This window comes from Puma concolor, chromosome A2 (genome assembly GCF_028749965.1).
Source record: "Puma concolor isolate L17-30 chromosome A2, mPumCon1.1.hap2, whole genome shotgun sequence".
NCBI lineage: Eukaryota > Metazoa > Chordata > Mammalia > Carnivora > Felidae > Puma > Puma concolor.
Genome location: NC_141668.1, coordinates 150434401 through 150454109, shown reverse-complemented (window position 1 = coordinate 150454109; position 19709 = coordinate 150434401). Strand labels below are relative to the sequence as shown.

General features: G+C 56.2%; 1 protein-coding gene across 1 annotated transcript; it reads left to right on the top strand.

The window, feature by feature from the left end:
* Positions 1-2494: 2494 nt before the first annotated feature.
* Positions 2495-16406, top strand: ITIH3 (inter-alpha-trypsin inhibitor heavy chain 3). Its single transcript, XM_086697949.1, has 22 exons — positions 2495-2630; positions 3260-3280; positions 4445-4611; positions 4693-4797; positions 5073-5235; positions 5622-5735; positions 6709-6834; positions 7122-7238; positions 7485-7653; positions 8243-8368; positions 8625-8806; positions 10054-10239; positions 10393-10532; positions 11281-11435; positions 12120-12137; positions 13171-13194; positions 13461-13496; positions 13660-13773; positions 14199-14403; positions 15320-15492; positions 15700-15811; positions 16160-16406. The coding sequence occupies exons 1-22, from the start codon at positions 2538-2540 to the stop codon at positions 16287-16289; spliced, it is 2676 nt and encodes an 891-aa protein (XP_086554075.1). The 5' UTR covers positions 2495-2537; the 3' UTR covers positions 16290-16406.
* Positions 16407-19709: the final 3303 nt, after the last annotated feature.

Sequence of the window (19709 nt, the reverse complement as noted above, 5' to 3'; positions counted from 1 at the left end):
TCTGCTCACGAGCTATCGCTTTCTCCTTCAAAAACAAATAGACATTAAAAAAATGGTTTTAAAGTAACACAGATGCTGAGATCCAGGGCTGCCCCAGGCCCAGGGAACATAGAGCCCTCCTTCAGTGGCAGGTAGTGGGGGGTGGGGGCGGGTGGCCAACAGAGTTTCAGGGACCAACCGCCATCTGCAGCATCCTGGGCTTCTCAAGGGAGAGCGATGGGCTCCCAGATGACCGGCCGCCCGAAGCAAGGCCCTCCTGTGGAGTGGAAAAGGGGGAACCCAAAGATCTCTTAGATTCCGTCTAATTCTCAAGTCTGCATGGTGACTCTGGGTCCCTCCAAGACCCCAGCTGTCCCTCTGGTGCCTGTTGAGCAGCTTCCGAAGTCCTACTTCGAGTTGTCCCTCCCACAAAAGTCTAAGTAACTGGGGAGGAGGTGGTACCTAGAGGAAAGGCTGGGGAGGCTCCACAGGCAGCTGCAGGGCCACGAGGAGCCACCGGACACTGCTGTGAGGACAACAGTTCTGCCACAGCCCCCATCGCCTGGCAGTCAGCGACCATGGGCGCTGAGAATGACCACATGGACGAGATGTCCTGGGAGTCAGGAACCTTGGGGCCAGGCTGCAGCGCAGCTCTGAGAGGGGTCTTGGCTCTGCTCCTGGGGGTCAGCACTGAGCTCGGCACCAGCCGGCAGTGGGGGTGTGTAAGGATTCCAGAAGCCTGGGGAGCACAAGCACCCCAGCTGACCTCCTCCACAGGTGGTGACCCTCTCAGTGGCTGCTTCATCTGGTCCAACGTCATCTTGCTGACTTGGCAACTGTCATTGCTTCTGTGGCTCATGCCACTTCCAGCCACTAGTCCAATTTTTCCTCATGGCTTCTGCTGCCTCATGGAGTCTTCTTTCTGCCTTCTCGCCCTTTCTCTGCTCCTGGCAGTCAACTCTCTCTGTATAACTCACAGTTGGGTGTGGAGCTTTCATCCAAGGCCATGGTATGTCATAAATTAGCTGCCTTGTGCCCAGGCAGCCTCATCAACACCATTCAGTGGTGGCCCCGTGGGAGAGTCACGGGGTCACTTTGCTCAGAAGAGTATGTGTATGGCAGGCACATGGTGGCCACTCTGGAAGGTCTGGGAGCTGGCAGGGTCTTGGCATGACCCAGGGTTGGCCTGGGCTCTTCCTCTGAGGGTCCCATTGTCCTGGAGACCAGAGCTCCAGCCTCACTGGAGACTCTTAGGGGAATGATTCTCCAGGAGGCGAGGGCAGCTGAGTCCCTGGCCATCCCCCAGGAACACAGGGATGAATGTGACATGGCCTGGCCCTCCAGGAGCTCGGACTCTAGAGTCTAGAGGACTCTAGGGTGATTAGACCCAAACATACAAGCCTCAACAAAAGGTGAAATGGAGCAGACCCTCAGGGGCTGGGAGCCTGGAGCAGAGCTGTGTGGGGTCAGCTAGGGGACAAAACAGGAAGGCTTCTGGGACAGGACATCAGGCTGGCAGGGCGAGAGGCGCAAGTGCAGAGACGGGGAGGGCATGCCAGTGGGAAGAGAGTAAGTTTGGAAAAGCAAGTTGGAGCTAGATCACAGCGAGCGCTGGCACACAGGCCTGGGGTTTGTCCTTTCCCTGGGGCCATGAGAACCCAAGAAGGGTAATGAACAAGGTGTTTGGCCATGGAGGTCTGAGCCTCACTGTGGCCGGCCTGGCTTTGCACCCTGGCTGCCTGGAGAAGGCTGGGAGGCTTCTGTCCAGGAGGTCAGACTCAAGGCCACGTCAGTGGTGCAGGTAATGGACAACAGGCAGCAGTGCTGAGATGCCATTGGCTATCTTTTTTTTGTCTTTCCAAGATTTTATTTAAATTCAAGTTAGTTAACATGCAGTGTAGCATTGGTTTCAGGAGTAGAATTAAGTGATTCATCACTTACACATAACACCCAGTGCTCACCCCAGCAAGTGCTCTCCTTAATGCCTATCACCCATCTAGCCCGTCCCCCCACCCACCTCCGGCCCACAACCCTCAGTTTGTTCTCTGTAGTTAAGGGTCTCTTATGGTTTGCCTCCCTCTCCGTTTTTATCTTATAAAATTTTTCCTTCCCTCCTCCCCTATGGTCATCTGTTGTGTTTCTTAAATTCCACATATGAGTGAAATCATACAGTATTTGTCTTTCTCTAATACATTCTAGTTCCATCCACGTTGTTGCAAATGGCAAGATTTCATTCTTTTTGATGGCTGACTAACTAATGTTGCCATTGACTTTCGTTGTGACTCCACACCATCACCCCTACTTGGGGAGCCCCGGGCCCATGTGCCAACACACAGCTTGTGTTTTTGCCAGGAGCCTCCATGTCCCAACACTGTGGACAGTCCCCATGGCCCCCTTGGTACAGGCAGATCTAGGGCCTCTTACTCCACCCACGCCCCAGGTTCCCAGAGGAGGCCCCCCTCCCGCTCCTCCCGTCCTCCACTGCAGGTCACTGACCCCACTTGGAAAACACCAGCCTCACCATATAAGGAGCTCAGGCCAGGCCTGCGTGCTCAGCGATGGCATCTGCTTGGTGGCCCTGCCTCATCTTGGCCCTGCTCTCTGGCTTGGCGGCCTCTGGCTTCCCAAGGAGCCCCTCCCGGCCACTGGGGGTAAGTCTGCCCCCTCTTCACCATCTGGGCTTGTCACACGGGCAGAGGCAACAGGATAGATGGTCCTCTATGTGGGGCAAGGAGGAGGCAGAAAGCTAGGCAGTGAGCTACAGAGGACAGAGCTAGGTGTTGGGCTCTTAAATCTCCCTGGGCCTCTGTTTCCCCACCTGTTAAATGGGCGACGCACCAGGAACTGCTCAGCTCACTGAGGGGCTGTGCAGGTCCATATCTGAGACAAGGGCAGAGGACTCCAGAAAGGGCTGAGCTGAGCCTTGTGGGGTACAACCCTAGTGGGGGTGCTCTCAGGGGAGGCCTCAGGGGCTTTGGGCCCAGAGCAAGACAGAGTGGTCAGGGTATGTGAGGCAGGGAGAGAGCTGGTTTAGTTCTCCCAGCCCTGCTCCTCTGTGAAACCTGGAGACCTTCTCTCTCTGAACCTCAGTTTCCATAATCTACTCAGAGCCCTTCCTACTCTGAAGTAGCTCTGGGTAGGCCCTATGTCCAGAGGCCCCTCAAGGGGGGGTGTGTGTGGGGGGGTCACTGCTGAACCCTGGCCTCAGCCCAGAGCCTGCTCCCAGGCCATGGTGGCCTTGGCCTTGGCTTGATCCCTGTGTTTGTCTTTGTTTTTGCAGAAACGGAGCCTCCCGGAAGGGGTGAGAACTTTCACCAGGGATGGGGTGGGGTGAGTCAGAGCAGGATGGAGCTGGCTGCCCAATAGCAGAAGGGGTGGGCCATAATGGCAGGTCCCTGACACTGGACAAACAGCCCACAGCCCCCTGCCCTATCAAGACCCCCATGCGACTCAAAACCCCTGGGAGAGAGTGTCACAGAACCGTGCTCTCGGATCTCTCTGGATACGGCGCAGGACCACTCTTCCACCAGCCCCTCCTTCCACAAACACTTACCCAGCATTCACTGGTACCAGGGCCCGTGCGCAGGGCTGGGGACACACATCCTCATGAAGCATCTTTATATCCTGCCAGATGTCTCCCTCGGCCTTCCCTCAGTCCACCGTCTGCATTGGAGAGAAGGTGCTGGGGGCATGAAGGTCGTCCCCACACACTCCCCTTATCTGGGGACAGAACTGGGCAATTACCAAAGGAGAGGAGGAGGGCGGGGTGTGTGCAACTGTGATTTCTTTCCAAGTGGAGGTGAGCGGGAGGAGCTAGGGTGATCTAGGGCTAGAGACTTGGTGTGGCTGGAGCACAGATGATCAGAGAGGCAGGACCTGCCTGGGGGACCTCAGAGCCATGGGGAAAACCGTCCTGAGGGTGATGGGGAGCGGCAGATTTAGGTTTTTATAAGATCTCCCCACTACAGCTGGCTACATGTTATGTAAACAGACCCAGGGTTAAGGATGTGGAACAGGGCCCTCTCCCTCTCCCCCTTTCCCCTCCCCCTCCGCTTGGCACCAACACAGGCAATACCACCCAGCATGAAGTTCCTTCTCATGGTGCAAAACCCCTCCCCCAGGGGCTTCTTGGTGCTGAGCTCTAAGGTGGGCTGAGCTAGGGGCCTGTGAGGTCAGTGAACAGGGAGAGGCAAAGGTTGAATCAGACAAGCATCCCGCCCAACAAGGAGCCCCTCATCTCTGAGGGGGAGACAGGTGCTCAGAAAGGCCAGAGAATTCCAGAACCGGGGTAGACAACTGAACATGAAGGTGGAAGATGCCGCCCAGGCTCCAGACACGGTGACTGGGAAACTGGAGGGACCACTTACCAGGCAGGGGCTCTGGGCTGTGCGGACAGAGCCTGGAAGGGGAGCAGCCAGGTTGAAGGTCTGGTTTCCCAGAGGCAGATCACCACCCACTCCTGCAGGTCGTCAACGGCATCGAGGTCTACAGCACCAAGATCAGCTGCAAGGTCACCTCCCGCTTTGCTCACAATGTTGTCACCACGAGGGCTGTCAACCGTGCAGACACCGCCAAGGAGGTGTCCTTTGACGTGGAGCTGCCCAAGACGGCCTTCATCACCAACTTCACCTTGTGGGTATCACCACGGCTGCTGGCTCCGGCGGGGGAGGGAAGTCTGGCTCAGCTTGAGCCCCCAACTCTCCTTTCTTACAGGACCATCGACGGTGTTACCTACCCTGGGAATGTCAAGGAGAAGGAAGTCGCCAAGAAGCAGTATGAAAAGGCTGTGTCCCAGGGCAAGACAGCCGGCTTGGTCAAGTAAGTATGGACCCCCTAGGACTTAGAGAAGAACGTCTGGGCTACAAGGGCTCTCAGAGATGCAGACAACAACAGCAACGGCCATTATTATTATTAGTTATTATTTCATTATTATAGCAAAAGTTGCCCGTAATTGTCACATTACCCCACTTTGAAGTAGAGGTAAGCAAGGCTCAGAGAGGGTAGGGTTTCTCCTGAGGGGCTGAGATTGAAACCGAGGGCCCGAGGGCCCGAGAAGGTCTGCAGGGCAGTCATTGTCTGGCACCCGCATCCAGGGCCTCAGGGAGGAAGCTGGAGAAATTCACAGTCTCGGTCAACGTGGCAGCGGGCAGCAAAGTCACGTTTGAGCTAACCTATGAGGAGCTGCTGAAGAGGCACAAAGGCAAATACGAGATGTACCTTAAGGTCCAGCCCAAGCAACTGGTCAAGCACTTTGAGGTAATCAACCACCCCTGCAGCCCCTGCTGAACCTGCAAGGGTGCGGGTGCAGGGAAGGGCCCTGGGGCAGTGCCCAGAGCAGGGTCAAGAATGCAGAAGTCAGCCCCACCATGGCTGAGGAGCATAGGAGCTGAAAGCCAAAGGGAAATGCTTTAGTGGTAGCATGGAGGCCAATATGGCAGGTGATGGAAGAGCCCTGGGGTCATGGACCCGTCCACAGCTCTTGAAGCCATTTTCTTGGTGGGAGACACCAGGCTTAGTCATCATGAGTTGTCTGGAAGTTGTCCCTGTGCCCTCACCCACCATCTCAGTCCCCTTGGCCTTGTCCTGGAGTTCGGCCTCTGCACTGTCACTGAGTGACCCCTCCTTACTCTTGCCTTTTCCAGATCGAGGCAGACATCTTCGAGCCCCAGGGCATCAGCACGTTGGATGCTGAGGCCTCATTCATCACCAATGACCTCCTGGGCAGCGCCCTCACCAAGTCCTTCTCAGGGAGGAAGGTGGTATAGATGCCTCTCAGGCCTGGGAGGGGGGCAGGGGCAGGAACCCTGAAACCAACAGGACAAGTGTGAACCCTGGGGCTTGGCTGAGGCAAGTGTGTGTGTGAGAGGGGAAGGGGGAAATATCCACAGCCATTTCCTTTCTCCTGGGGCACCCCAGTCAGGAGTGAGGCTGCTGGAGGCAGGGGCTGCCAGCTGTCGATGATCTGCCAGAGGAACTGGGGTCTCATCTGTACTGCGGGGACAGAGTGACCATTTATAAGGCCAGATCCTGTTCTGCCTTGGGAAGTGGACAGGGCAGGTGACTGTCCATTTTACAGATAAGGACACTGAGGCCAGGGGGAGGCATTTAGGTCCACTGATGCCACACTGAAAGGTGACAGACGAAAGGGATTCTCTTGGTGTAGGCAGTTGGCTCCAGTTCCCGAGGCCCCCAGCTATCCCAGGGGCCTTGTTTGTTGTGGGCAGTGAATGAATAAAGTTTACATGAATAGCAAACCTTAGTCATTCGGGACTTCCAAGTCAAAGCCAGAGGAGCACAGCTCAGAGGGCTCCTGGCTGTTGCAAGGCTGTGCTTTTGCCTTGGGCCCCTGCCCTCTCCCTGCCCCCTTCTTTCCCATCCCCCTCTTCTTGCCACCAATACACGCAATACCACCCAACACAAAGTTCCTTCTCATGGTGCAAAACCCCTCCCTGAGTGGCTTCTCGGTGCTGAGCCCCAAAGTAGGCTGAGCCAAGGAGCCTGTGGGGCCCAGCGAACCGGGACAGGCAAAGGCTGAACCAGACAAGGAGCCCCTGGTCTCTGAGGGGGAGAGAGGTGCTCAGAAAGGCCAGAGCTTGCCAGATGGTGGCAGGACTGCCCAGGCGCCTATCTGCGGGCTGCTCCTGTGGGGGCTTGGCCTCACTCCCCAGGAGAGAGCACAGTCGACAGGCCCTGGCCACGCTGAGCGAGGCCCTCCATCACCTCTCCCAGGGCCGTGTGTCCTTCAAGCCCAGCATGGACCAACAGCGTTCGTGCCCAACCTGTACAGACTCCCTCCTCAACGGAGATTTCATCATCACCTACGACGTGAACAGAGAGTCTCCAGCCAACGTACAGGTACCTGCCAACTGGCTTTGCCGGGCTGATTGATTCTCCATCACCCTGATAGGGTGAGAACAGGTACGGGAGGGGCTGCAGCTGCCTCTCGTCCCCAGACCCTGGTCCTCAGCCCAAGGCCAAATTTCCTGCACAGCCTGGGTATGGAGGACGGTCCAGAGCCTTTGTGTGGCACCCCACAGTGGGTGGGAAAGAATGGCTTTTTCTGGAGCTGGTAAATGTCTGGCTTCTATTTGCAAGCGTTGCTTAAAGCACTTGCCTGCAGTCTCTCTCTCTCCCCTTTCCAGATAGTCAATGGCTACTTTGTGCACTTCTTTGCACCTCAAGGCCTTCCCGTGGTGCCTAAAAATGTGGTCTTCGTGATTGACGTCAGTGGCTCCATGCACGGTCGGAAAATGGAGCAGGTGCGCTTCTCACTGCGACTGGGGGTGACGTGTGGCAGGGAGACACATTTATTTGTAAGCGGACAAAGCTGATATTCCCAGTGAAAGAGGAAGAAGGGAGACAGGATCAAAAAAAAAAAAAAAAAAAAAAAGCATCTGCCCCCTTTTGCTGCAGAGTGCAGGCCCCAGTGCCAGCCACGCGGGGAGACAGCTGGCCGTCTGCTGCTCGCTCCCAGCTTCTTGTCTGCGTGCCCTTCTCTTTCCCAGACAAAGGATGCCCTCCTCAAGATCCTGGAGGATGTGAAAGAGGAGGACTACCTGAATTTCATCCTGTTCAGTGGGGATGTGACCACCTGGAAAGACACCCTAGTTCAAGCCACTCCTGAGAACATCGAGGAGGCCAGGACATTTGTGAAGAACATTGATGATCAAGGAAGTATGAGCAGAGGGAAGAACAGACACATCCTGTCACTCCCCTTGGCCCGAGCAGTCTGCCTCTCCTGTGCCTTGGGACAGAGCCTCTGCTGGTCTAGGCCCTGCAGACCTCAGCTGGGGGTAGAGGTGGGATAGGGGGCGGTTCAGGCTTCTTATTGGGGTGTCTTCTTTGCAGTCTAGGGGAGCCCACTCTTCCTTTCTCTAATCCTTGATCCTGGAGCCCCACTGGTCCCGGCAAGATAACGCCACAGAGAACCCTTATCCTGGGCCGCTCCTTAGGGAAAATGACAAACGACGCCGACACTGCTCCCCTCTCCTCCCAGTGAGCATGCCTGGCAGCCCCTCTGATAGCTTTCCAAACTGCTTTTACAATCACCTTCTGGCAGCCCCGACAGGCTGGTCCTTTGGTCCCCAGTGAAAGAGTAAGTCATTCATTCATCACTCGCCGATTCACTCGGTCAATACCTACTGAGTACCAGGGCGCGTTGGCTAACAGGGTCCTTGGGCCCAAGAGCGGGGCCTGCTGCCCTCTCCTCCTCCACCCCGGTACTGAGAACACCCTCCCACGGTTCTGTCTGTCTGTGTGCCAGTGACCAACATCAACGATGGGCTGCTGAGGGGCATCAGTATGCTGAACAAGGCCCGGGAAGAACACAGTGTCTCAGAGAGGAGCACCTCCATCGTCATCATGCTGACCGACGGGGACCCCAATGTTGGTGAGGCAGGCGGGTGTGGCTCTGAACCAAAGCCAGCGTGCTGTAGCCAGTGGGCTGCAAGATCTTGGGCGGCTCTCCCCAGGGTCCCTCGTGGTCTGTGAGCCCTGCAAGGGCACGTCTCCCCCTGCCAAAGACAGCCCCATATCCCCGCCCCCCCCCCCCACCAGCTCTGCTGATGCAGGTGTCAGACAGCTCCAGACAGAGCTGATCCAGCTAGTTGCTGGGGCTGGGGTGTGAACACCCCTTTCTCCTGCAGGTGAAAGCAGACCTGAAAAAATCCAAGAGAATGTACGCAACGCCATTGGGGGCAAGTTCCCCTTGTATAACCTGGGTTTTGGCAACAATCTGAACTATAACTTCCTGGAGAGCATGGCTCTGGAGAACCATGGGCTGGCCCGACGCATTTATGAGGATTCCGATGCCAACTTGCAGTTGCAGGTATGCCTTGTCTTGCATACCTCCAGGAATGAGGAGCTCATTACTTCCTCAGACAGCTGTTCCACTGAATGACAATTTCACTCTCTAGGAAGAGCCTCTTGGGCTGACATCTACCTCTAGCTCCCTCTTATCCATCAGTGGTGGTTGATTTTGTCCTCAGGCTACACACAACAGACTTGCTTCCTCCACAGGATTGCCAGATCAAATACAGGGCACCTGGCCAAATATGAACAATTTTTTAGTGTAAGCACGAGCCCAAATATTGCAGAGCGCTCTGTGTTAGTTTGCCAGGACTGCTCTAACAAAGTACCACATGCTGGGGGTGGAGTGGGGGGCGGGCAGTGGGCTTCAACAACAGAAATTGTTGCCTCACGGTTCTGGAGGCCAGAAGCCCAATCAACGCCATCTGCCGGGCCGTTTCCTTCTGAGGGCTGTGGGGGAAGGGTCTGTTCCGGGCCTCTCTCCTTGGCCTGTGGATGGCCACCTTCTCCCTGTCTCTTCCCATCATCTTCCCTGTGTGCCTGTCTGTCTCTGGGTCCAAATTGCCCTCTTTTCATAAGGACACCAGATATACTGTTTGGGACCCATCCCAGAGGCCTCATTTTAACTTGATCACCTCTGTAACCACCCTCATCCCCAAAACAGACATGTCTTGAGAGAGTGGGGGTAAGGACTTTAACATGTATTTTGGGGGCACACAATTCATCCCATAACAGACAAACTTAGACTAAAAATTAGTGTGCTATTTACCTGACGTTCAAATTCAACTGCATGTCCTGTACTTACATTTGAGAACTTCAGCAGCCCCATTCCTCCCCAGTGCAGGAGACAGTGCCTGAACCGGTGCAGAGGAACCCCCACCCTGTGCCTCCGTGCCTCTGCCTTCTCCCTCTTGATCTCTGTGCTCCTGCGCCTTGTCACCTCCTCTGGTCGGCCTCTCCTCCTTTCCTTTTCTCTTTCTTGCTTTCATTCCAGCAAACATTTCTCGAGCACTTTCTATATTCCCTGGAACTCTGTCCTTACCATTCTATTCTTCCCAGGCTCTACCTGAAGCGGGGAGGGCAGGGAAGGCTCCCACGAACTGAAGGACACGATCAGGGCCACGAGGAAGTGAAGATCAGGACCTAAGATCGGCACAGCCTGGGGGACTCAACGCCTAGGGAGGCACCAGTGGGCACCTGCCCACCCTGTCCTCTCCAGATCTGCCCTGTGGCCTGAGATGACCAGGTCCCCCTTTTGGACTCCAGGGCTTCTATGAGGAGGTGGCCAACCCGCTGCTGACAGGCGTGAAGGTAGAGTACCCCGAGAACGCCATCCAGGACCTCACCCAGAGCGCTTACCAGCACTTCTACGATGGCTCTGAGATTGTGGTGGCTGGGCGCCTGCTGGACGAGGACATGAACAACTTTAAGGCGGATGTAAAGGGCCACGGGGTGAGCTGAGCCAGGGCCGGAAGGTGTGCTGTGGATGGGGGGATCGGCACCCATGGGGTTGGCCCCCTGCCTGAGGGTCCAGCGGTGGCGACCCCAAGCTGGGTCCAGGCCTCCTGCCCTCCAGCCTCTGGCCTCCTCTCACCCCCACCTCAGGCCATCAATGATCTGACCTTCACAGAGGAGGTGGACATGAAGGAGATGGAAAAGGCCCTGAAGGAGCAGGATTACATTTTTGGGAACTACATAGAGCGGCTCTGGGCCTACCTCACCATTGAGCAGCTGCTGGAGAAACGGTGATCCTAGCAACCCCTCACACCGCCAGGCCCCACACCTGGGCCTCCCACACTGCCCCACCACCTACCTGCGCTTGCCCCTGTGCTGGCTTCACTCTGGGGGAGCCCAAGAGGAGGAAGACTCAGCCACACCCCAGGACGTGCCCTGCCACACGCCCTGCCAGCTGCCTTCCCCTCTTCTCAACTCAGCCCCAAAGAATGTTTTCCCAGGGGCAGAGCCCAGCCTGACATCGGGGGCTCAAGCAGCATCCTGGGAGCACCTCGGGGACAGGGGCGGGCCTTGGCACCCTGTACCCCACACCCCGCATGGGCCCACAATGCGGTGAGGCTGAGCACAACTGAAGGCTTGGGTCCTTGCCCGCAGCCCCCAGAAGGCAGAGCTTGGGCCTATTTGAGAGTGCCACGTCAGCCTTCCCTGAGGTGGGATAAGCCTCCAACGACCCTGGTGCAGGGTCTGACACATGCTGAGTGCTCAGGGCATGGACATTATCATGAGTGATTGTTGGGATGCCATTTTGAGCCCCTTGTATCTTATAGTGGGGAAACTGAGGCCCAGCCTCAGACACAGCCTGTCCATCTGTCCCAGGGAGCTGGTGAACCAGTCTTTTTCTGAGAGCTAGTGGGTTCTACCCTGGGGAAAGGCGTTTCCAGGCTGCCTCTGGGGCTCTAGGCCTGGTTCTGGGAGTCACAGCAGAGGAGGCCAAGCAGGGAAGGGCTCTTTGACTGACACTCCCACCCCTCCCCACAGCAAGAATGCCCATGGTGAGGAGAAGGAGAACCTCACAGCCCAGGCCCTGGACCTGTCCCTCAAGTACCACTTTGTGACTCCACTGACCTCCATGGTGGTGACCAAGCCTGAGGACAATGAGGACCAGACAGCCATCGCTGACAAGCCTGGAGAAGGTGGGCATGGAGAGTGGAGGCCAGACTTCGAAGGCCTTCCAGGCCACTGGGGCCTTGGGTGCCCTGAAGAGGAGTGAGCCAGGCTGGTGAGACCCAGACTTGCTGAAGAGGGGCAGGTCCAGGGGGCATAGAGGGAGATCCGGCCAAGGGCTGGAGAGGGTGTTGTGGAGCAGGTGAATCCATCAGCATGGACAGTGGGTAGGGGGTGAATAGGAGCCTCTGGGTCTCTAAAGAGTTGTGAGTCACGGGACACCTCGCCCAGGGTCACTTCAAGGAAAGGGACTTGGCTGCAGCATGGAAGGGCTCAGTCAGACAGGGAGAAGCACTTCCAGCTTGAAAGTTAGTCCCAGAGCATGTGCCTGGGAATTGTGAGAGGAAAAGGCCTTGAGGCCTTGGACCAGGCCTGCTCAACCAGACTCTAAGAGGGGACTCCTAAGTGCTCCTGTACTTGGACGTGGGGAGCAGAGAGGTGGCATGGGGTGGCACAGGAGGCAAAGAGCTGGTCCGGGCCAGGCCTCTGGCCTCTAGGAGCCCCTGGCTCCAGGAGACACACAGTGGTGGGGGGTCCGTTGTCGGCTGGGAGGCCCATAGCCTGGAGGTGGGACAGGCAGCCAGTTGATGGCATTGATGCCGACACCAGGAGTCTGTGGCTCCTAACACATTTCTCCTCCTCCTCCCACACAGGGCCTGCAGATACGGAAGGTGAGCTTCAGCCAGCAGTTGGGCAGGTGTCCCAGGAGGGGGACAAGAGAGAACCAAGGAGGCCCTTCCAAGTGCCCAGCCCAGGGAGGGGCCCTTAGGACATCTGCGATCAGGTCCCAGCTCTGCCACCAACTCACGAGCCACCTTGGTCCAGGCTCTGCCTTCTCTGAGCCTCATCAGGTCCTTGTCAGTTGTCTGGAGTTGGCTTCCCCTTACTAATGAGGCACAATCAGTATGAGAGCATTCTGTGACCTGCAAAAATTAGCAAATTCACACATCGGACACTGACATGCCATTAATCCCGCAGCAACCCTCTAAAGGAGTCCTCTCATGGTTCCCATTTTATAGTGAGGAAACTGAGGCATGGAGAGGCTGTCTATTTGTTCGAGGACTTAGTCAGCAAGTGGCCCACTCTGGGATTCATAGTGCTCTGTGTGTCCTCATTAGCAAATTGCATCCTTGCCCCCAGTAAGCCCAGGACCACCAGGCAGGGGCTCCCAGCCCCTCCCAGCCTGCCCCACCTCCACCGATAGGCGGTTCCATCCTAGCAGCGCATCTGGACCAGGTCATTGTTCTTCCCTCAGCACAGCCCTGTCAGATGCAGTCACTGGTGTGCACGCGTGTGTGCATGAGTATGTCGGGAGGGGGGTTACTACCAAGGACAACAGACAGTTTTGAGCTTCACCCCACCCCAACTGGGGAGTGGGAGTTCAGGGTGTGGGATGGTGTCTTCTGTGAACACTATTCATGACAGGGAGGCAGACGATCTCATGGTGTACATATTAGCCACATCACAGCGCCATGACCCCGGCATAAAAATGACATCCATGTTACCACCAGCCCTAGAAAGGAACTCCCTGGGCACACTCCCATTTCTGAAGCCGACATGAGGAGTCACATCCCAACCCTCTTGTCTACCTGGGTTGGGGCTCTACTGGAGACTGGTAGCCCCAAGCCAGGTAGAAGGCATGGGGTTGGGGGAGAGGGAGCCCTCAGACCCAGCTCACGACTGCCCGGTTGCTTCCTTTTTCAGTGGCCCGCTCCATGGCTTACCTGAGTGAGTATATGGCAGCAGCCGCAGCCCCCCTACCCCCACAGGGCGTCTCCCCAGAGACTGGCCCCATGCCACATTCTCCCCCAGAGTCCTTCCTGAACCCGCTCTCTGGAACAGGCAGATGGTTGGGATCCCGAGGAAATGGGAGGCGGTTTGAGAGTATGGGGAAGAGGGAACGGGAGGCGCACGAACCAGAATCTGGATGTGGGTCCTGGCGCCTCCCCAGGCCTGCTTGTTTAGCTCAGCCTCTCCCCCCACTGTGTCCACAGCCAGCTACCAGCCTCCTCAAACGCCCTACTACTACGGTGAGTTCCCCCGACTCCTCCTGAAGTGAGAGCCGGGCCCCAGAGCCCAGAGCCTCCTACCTGTTAGGAGTCTATCCACAGGGGCCGAGGGGTGAGGGGAGGGCGCCCCGGAACAGTAAGTGAGAGGTCCCGGGAGCCAGCCCTTTCTCTGATGTGCTCTCAGTGGATGGGGACCCCCACTTCATCATCCAAGTCCCGCAGAGAGACGACGCCATCTGCTTCAACGTCGATGAAGACCCAGGCACAGTGCTGCGCCTCATCCAGGACCCCATCACAGGTGGGGGCTGCGGGCAGGAGCCGGGGCCAGGCCCTCACTCTGCCCATAATGCACCGTCTTTATGTGCAGCTTACACCTTGTGGGGCCACAGGCTCACCAAGCCCCCGGGACCCAGTGGTGTTGGAGACACGGTTAGGGGTGAGGGGGCCCAGGTGAAGCCTGTGTCTGGGAAATAGTTTGGCTCTGAACACCACTCCCTGGCCCAGGCAGGGGGCAGGTCTGCAACATGGGTCCTCAGCTGCCAGAGGGACCCAGGAGTGTCTAGGAACAGGGAGGGTTGGCTCTGAAGTCCTGGTCTCGTCTTGGGGATCCCACGCCGTGTGGGATCCCTTAGCAGGTCTGGCTGGAGGAGAAGGTGCATCCTAAAAACCAGCCTGGACTCAGAAAGGTCTCAGCGGCCCCTCACTACCCCATCCCTCTGGCAGGCCTCACAGTTAACGGGCAGATCATCGGCGAGAAGGGAGGCAACTCTGACTCCAAGACCAGAAAGACTTACTTTGGCAAGCTGGGCATTGCCAGTGCTCACATGGACTTCCGGATGGAGGTGACACCGGAGAAGATCATCCTGTGGAGTGGAGCTGCACAGAGCACCTTCAGCTGGCTGGACACGGTCACAGTCACACAGGACGGGTACAGCCCCACTCCTGGGTCTCAGAGGTCTAAGGAGCCTCTCTGAGGGATGTGGACAAATCCCAGAATGGAAGACCCACGGGGGTTACAGGAGAGACTGGTGGCCTCAGAGTTCAGCTCTTTTGCCCAAAGAAGGGTGACCACGATGGCCCCAGCCAGAATTGGTAGCTGGACACTTCACAGGACTGATCTTTATTTATTTATTTATTTATTTATTTATTTACCTTGAAAGAGAGAGAGAGAGAGAGGTGAGGCACAGAGAGAGGGAATTCCAAGCAGGCTCTACACTGTCAGCACAAAGCCCGACTCTGAGCTGGATCTCACAAACCGTGAGATCATGACCTGAGCCGAAATCAAGAGTCAGACGTTTAACTGCCTGAGCCAGCCAGGAGCCCCCGCAGGACTGATCTTGAGGGAAGGGCTGTGTGGACGTAAGCATTAGGGAGACCTGCAATCTAGTCACACACTAACCCTCAGTTTCACCTTCTCTAGCTGAACTTGTTAGCTCTCCAACTGCTCAGCCTCTCCTAGGTCTTCAAGTCACCCAGAGGCCAGTGGATAGGGCAGGGGCGTTACTCCCAGTGAAGCTCAGAGAGGGGTGGAACCTACCCCGGGTCACACAGGAAGCCAGTGGCTGAGCTGAGGATTGATCCCATGTCTCCAGACTCCCAGGACAGCCCTGTCTTCTGCTTACAGAGGAACGAGGATCCACTCTGTAGAGGGCATAGTCAACACGCATGAGGCATCTTCTCTCCACAGTCAACACACATGAGGCCTCTGAGATCGTTTCCAGAGTCTATGTGCTCTTGGGTGTCATGTATGGAGAAGGCCCTATCGAGATACCCTTGATTCAAATGCCCAGTACGATGGTCACCACTGGGCCCCGCTTGCTGACTTCCTTCCTCTTCTCTCCTAGGCTGTCTGTGACAATCAACAGGAAAAAGAACATGGTGGTCTCCTTTGGAGACGGGGTTACTTTTGTGGTCGTCCTGCACCAGGTGTGGAAGAAGCATCCCGTCCACCAAGACTTTCTGGGCTTCTATGTGGTGGACAGTCACCGGATGTCAGCACAAACACATGGGCTGCTGGGTATGGAATGTTTAAGCTTCAGATTGTTCAGGAGACACGGTAGAGGGGAAAAGCCACATGAAAGACTGTCCTCGTCACCCCGGACGAGCACACAACACCCAGTCAGCCTTCGCATCAACCCTGCAAGACTAGAGGCTGTCTTACCTATGGTGATGGTGGAGGCTGACAGTGTGCAGGGGCTGACAGTGTGAATGTTTCTGTTCCCAGGACAATTCTTCCATCCCTTTGACTTTAAAGTGTCCGACATCCACCCAGGCTCTGACCCCACAAAGCCAGACGCCACAATGGTGGTGAAGAACCATCGGCTGACAGTCACCAGGTGACAGAACTCTAACATCCTCGCCCTGCCCAGTAACAAGACAGGAGGAGAGAGCCCTCTCTGCCCAGACACATTGGCCTGGCAGGCTCTTGTCTCCTGTGGGGTACCTACCCTAGTTTCCCTCTGGGGTCCTGACCTCCCCCACCCCCCACTCTAGGCCCCTCCTAATCAGGAAAAGGCCAAACTTGGCCCCCTAGAGGGAGTTAATCATTTGATCTCTTTCTTGACCAAAGGGTTCCTGGACTCACAATTGGCAACTTCACACCCTTCTCCAGCCTTAGGACCTTGAGTGTAGCAGCCGTCTTGCCTGCCCTGTGTATATCACAGTGTGTCTTTCCTTTTTCCCAGGGGATCCCAGAAAGACTACAGGAAGGATGCCAGTGTCGGCACCAAGGTTGCCTGCTGGTTTGTCCACAACAACGGGCAAGGGCTGATCGACGGTGTCCACAGCGACTACATTGTCCCCAACCTGTTCTGAGTAGACATGCCAGCTCCTGCTGAGACAGCTGGCCCAGCTCACCTGGCCTCTGGAACAGGGACACAGCCCAGGGTCTAAGGGAGGGTTGTGACAATAAAGCCCGAGGGGACACTGCCACCAGCCATGTCTGCATGCCTCTGTAAGCCCCTGTTCAAGGGATCAGGCAGCTGGGCCCCGAGGTAGCTCAAAGGAGGGGCTGGCTGCTAGGAAGGCAATTCCCTGGGGCTCTCTCCTGGTGTGAGTGAGAGACCGGGTTGGTTGGGGATAGCGCTTTTGGGAGCCAAGTGTATGATGGTTTGGGGAGAAAAAAAACAAACAAGAATTGACTCTAGTGTGAAGGGGCTGAAAAGTCAAGAAGGGTTGAGTGCATTTCAGAGTCCAGGAGGGTAATGAGAAAAGTCAGGGTTCATGGCTCAGCAGCCCCCATCAGGACCCACAGGCCTGAAGATCTTTCTATGACGCAGAAGCAGAGTGCTCCAGAGCGGACATAGCGTGCAGCTCATTATGGATGTCCTTCCTCCCTCCATCTTCCCATTATCTAGATGTCCACCGCCACCCACCCACCCATCCTCTAGCCATCCAGCCATCTATCCATTCAGCAGATAAATCCAACATTCTGGGCCAGAGTCTGGGGCACACAGCTTTGTGCCCATTTCCTTTTTGCGTGGGTGCCCCAAGCCTGTGGCAGCTAGGCTGGAAATCCCTAAGATCCTCCAATACAGCTCATGGTGACCACCCACTCTGCCCCCACAGTAAGTCCTGGGTGGGGTCAGAGGTCGGGGATCAGATAGAGATTCCCAGAGGAGGGGCTCTGAGGGCCCTCAGCCTGGACAACCCTCTCCCACCCAGACAACTACAACACCCCTTCTCGGGTCTCCCTGCTTCCACAGAAAGACTGTGTAGAGCAGAACCAACCATCACTCCCTGTCTAAGACCCTATTAATAACACCTCCCACCCGCTGATCTTGGGAGAAAGGCCAATGTCCTACCTATGGCCTGTCCAGCCTCACCAACCCCACACACCAGGTGTCTCGCCTCACTTTCAGGGTTCCACACATAGACTGCTTCCAGTTCTGTGAACCTAACCCTTCATGTTCCAGATCCTTTGCCTCTGCACTTCTCACTGCCTGAGGGGCTACGGGCCTGCTGGGCAGAGGGTACCCATTGCTGGAAGCAGTGGGCAGCTTTGCTTGATGGCAGAGCAGGGAACACAACCTCCTGGATGAGGTTTGAGTTAGACTGGGAATGGCCACAAATGCCAGTGCGGGTGAGGGTGGGATCTGGTGATGGGTCACCAGGAAGTTCCCCCACCCCCCACTCCAGGGTCCCATGTGCTTGAGTCAGAACAGGGTTTCGCAGGCTCTAGAGGCCTGGCGGAGGGTACTGGGGAGGCCAGTCCAGGAGAAAACCTAAGCGGCCAGGCCCTGCTACCTACTGGGTCCCGGGTTGACTGAGGAACCATGTAACTTTAAACCAGTTTTCACATCTGTAAAATGGGGAGAAAGATCCTGCCAGATGGTGTAGACACATCATCATTATGGTTTCTGGCCCTCCTGAGGTGCCTGTCTTTGTCCTTAGCCTCCAGCTAGTCTCCTGGCCCAGCGAGTTGGGAGAAAGTCAGGAGGAGGTCCCCAGCCCAAATTTTGCCCCTTCTCTCCAACAGTCAGGGAGACCCTCCACGCAGGTAAAAGCCAGGGGGACCCTGTTTGCTCCCCAGTCCTAGATCATCCTGGCTACACCTGTCTCTGCTTACCCCCCAGCTTTCAAGATAGAAGCCATGCTTCATGGCAGGGGGCACTCAGCCAGTGATGGCCTGGTCCTGCGTCTCTACTTCAGCATCCGCTTCCGTCTCACCCCATGGCACTGCACCTTCCCTGACTTGGTGCACAGTGTCCTCGCTCTAGGCCTGGTGTCCTTGCCCTCCTTTTTCACTGGGCTAACTTCTCTTTATTCTTCGAAATCCAACCCCAACCATGCCACTTCTAGGAACCCTTCCCTGACATTCCCCGGGCTCTTGGTGGCACCTGGTTGTTCCCTGGGTGGTAGCTGTCACACGAGGCAATGTGTCTCCTCGGTATCCAATGGACCTGCAGCACTCAGCCCCCCGCCTGGCCCAAGTGAGTGCTGGAAAGCACTCGGTGAACAAAACAGCGAAGGGCACAGAACTCCTTTCACCTGTTCACAGAGAACACCTCTGCAAGTACGGCTGGGCCAGAAAGTCACCCATGACCCCTCTGCTGCTGTACCAATTCCACAGCCCAGCCCAGCTGCTGGGGTCCCGGAGGGGTGAGTCGGGGTGGGCACTCATGTCGCATCCCGGTATGTCAGAGCTCTGGTCTGAGCCCCTCGGAGCAACCTTCACAAGGTGACTCAGCCTTGACCCCCACCTGCCCACCAGGCTCAATGGAGACACAGCAGCTCAGCAGGGGTGTTCCTGTGAATTTGGCAAACCTGCTGCTGGAACCCCCTCCCACTGGCCTCTCCCCTGACCCTTCTAGAAAGACTCACTCTGTAAACAACCTGTAAAGCTCTAGAGCTGAGAACAGAATGCTTTCCCTGGTGATCTAGTTTGCTTCCTCTCAGCAAGCAAACGAGCTCATTTATTGCTTTCCCCTGGCTGCCAGGAAGCTCTGCACAAAGCTTTGTGCCACTCTAGCTTGCCTTACCCTGGCGCCTGTGATCTAACTCTTCCCCTGCTTGTTTCTTTTATTCTATTCTCATGGTTTTGCTTTTGTTCTCTTCATGGTTTTTATTTGTAAGCCAAAGACGTGTGTCATTTTTTAAGAAGTAGGTGGAGTAACTCTAGATGTTTAGGTGTGCTTCGCCTATGCAGGGGATTGAGTGCAATCTTGGGGGTGCCCACCCCCGGAGCATGGATGGGAGAGCAGACCCAGGGCCTGGAGCCCAGGCCTGGAGCACCCTCATGAGACTCAAGGCTCCTGGGGACAGATGCTTGCGTCCTCCGTGGGCCGGGGACCTCATCTCTGCCTCCCCCATCTCCAGTGCTGGCCTCTTGACCCGGTGGCGAGCAGACATCCTGAGCACAGGTGCGAAAACCAAACCGTGTCATGCAAATCCCATCACCAAGAGGCCCAAGAGCTTGCTGAGAAGTTGGAGAGTTGGCCTGTAAAGAACTTCTACTCAGTTTGTGCCCACCCAGGGCCAGTTGTGTTTCTAATAAGAACTTCTACCCAGTTTACTCTTTTTCTTCTTCTTTTTGTTTTTGTTTTTAGTCGAAACTGGGTTTCACAGACTCAGTGACCATTAAGCAGACTGAACCTTTGCTCCCAGAGAATGTTCTCCCGCCCTAGACCCCCAGCTGGGGGCTGCAGCAACATTTTAAATGGGTGATTTAATCTCTTTAAATCTTAGTTTCTCTGCTTGTAAAATGAAGAGGTTGGACTGAAAGTTCTTCATGGC

Bases quoted from the DNA above. Each gene is read 5' to 3' on its own strand.
- ITIH3 (XM_086697949.1), top strand. From the start codon at position 2,538: ATGGCATCTGCTTGGTGGCCCTGCCTCATCTTGGCCCTGCTCTCTGGC. The intron at 6,835-7,121 runs GTACCTGCCAAC...TCCCCTTTCCAG, and splicing joins AGTCTCCAGCCAACGTACAG to ATAGTCAATGGCTACTTTGT. The intron at 13,195-13,460 runs GTGAGTATATGG...CTGTGTCCACAG, and splicing joins CCGCTCCATGGCTTACCTGA to CCAGCTACCAGCCTCCTCAA.